Source organism: Terrapene carolina, unplaced genomic scaffold (assembly GCF_002925995.2).
Source record: "Terrapene carolina triunguis isolate 2854851 unplaced genomic scaffold, T_m_triunguis-2.0 Scaffold32936, whole genome shotgun sequence".
NCBI classification, from domain to species: Eukaryota; Metazoa; Chordata; order Testudines; family Emydidae; genus Terrapene; species Terrapene triunguis.
The window spans coordinates 7817-8798 of NW_020697287.1; the positions used below are offsets into that span (position 1 = coordinate 7817).

Here is a 982-nt window from a genome sequence, read left to right on the forward strand (position 1 = left end):
CCCCGTATCACCAGCCCCGTGCCCCACCCCAGAGGTGGCCGCATCTCAGCACCGGGGAGGGGGGTCAGTGACTCTGGTCTCCTCTCTCTGTGCAGGGAAGACCCCGCCTGAGCCCCAGTTGGCGGCCAATCCGGACCCTTCCCCAGAGCCGCTGGATGCAGTGACCAATCAGCACACGCTGTTTACTCCCGCACTCCCCCGGGGGCACCCAGAGGCCAATCACGTCGAGGCGGAACCGTGTGGCCCAGCCAATCGGAACACAGCATTTAGCGCCAATTCAGTGCAGCGGACGGGAGCGGCCAATCAGGCGTCGTCTCGATTACAAGCGGCCAATTGGGCCTTGCCTGTTCCCGAGCTTTCCAATTGGTTTTCACCCTTGCCTGAAGCAGCCAATCAGGCAGCATGTCTGTCAGAGGCAGCCAATCGAGCATCGCCTCTGTCCGAGGGGTCTCATTGGGCACCCCCTTTGCCCACATTGGCCAATCAGACGTCGACTGCACACAAGGCGTCCAATCGGGCGTCGCCTCCGTTCTGGGCCGCCCAAAAGGAATGTGGGGATTGGGCGCCGGAGCAAAGGATTGTGGGTAACAAGGACGTGGCCAATGGGGGGTGTCGGGGGCAGGGCGGGCGTGCCGTGCCCAGGCAGGTGGTGGCGTACCTGGGCGAGGGGAGCCAGCCAATCAGGATCACCCTACTGCAGTCCAGCTTCTAACCCATTGGCTGAGAGGCAGGGTCAAGTCCCGCCCCCTCCACCATGCCCCCTAGGGTGGGCTCTAGGGCAGGGCGGGGGGCTGTATAGGGGGATGTGCCCAAAGACGGGGCGGGGCTCAGAGATTTGGGGTCCCTGCCCCCAGAGAGGGGACCCCTTAACCCCACCTAGGGTCCCATCGCCTTGCTGCCCCTTGGTGGGCAGAGTGGGAAGTGCAACCCCCTGGGCCCCTCACTCCCGACCCGCAGCCCCTGCTAGCCCGGCCCTGGGCTC

The 982-nt window shown here is 65.1% G+C and overlaps 1 protein-coding gene across 1 annotated transcript in view; it reads left to right on the plus strand.

Moving 5' to 3' along the window:
• LOC112125685 (pleckstrin homology domain-containing family A member 4-like) overlaps positions 1-974 on the plus strand; it is a gene marked incomplete at its 5' end in the record, with an annotated part of 8786 nt that extends 7812 nt beyond the window's left edge. The window contains one exon of the mRNA XM_026663254.2: positions 96-974. Within this exon, the coding sequence (XP_026519039.2) occupies positions 96-712 (617 nt within the window). The remainder of the gene's footprint in view (positions 1-95) is intronic.
• Positions 975-982: the final 8 nt, after the last annotated feature.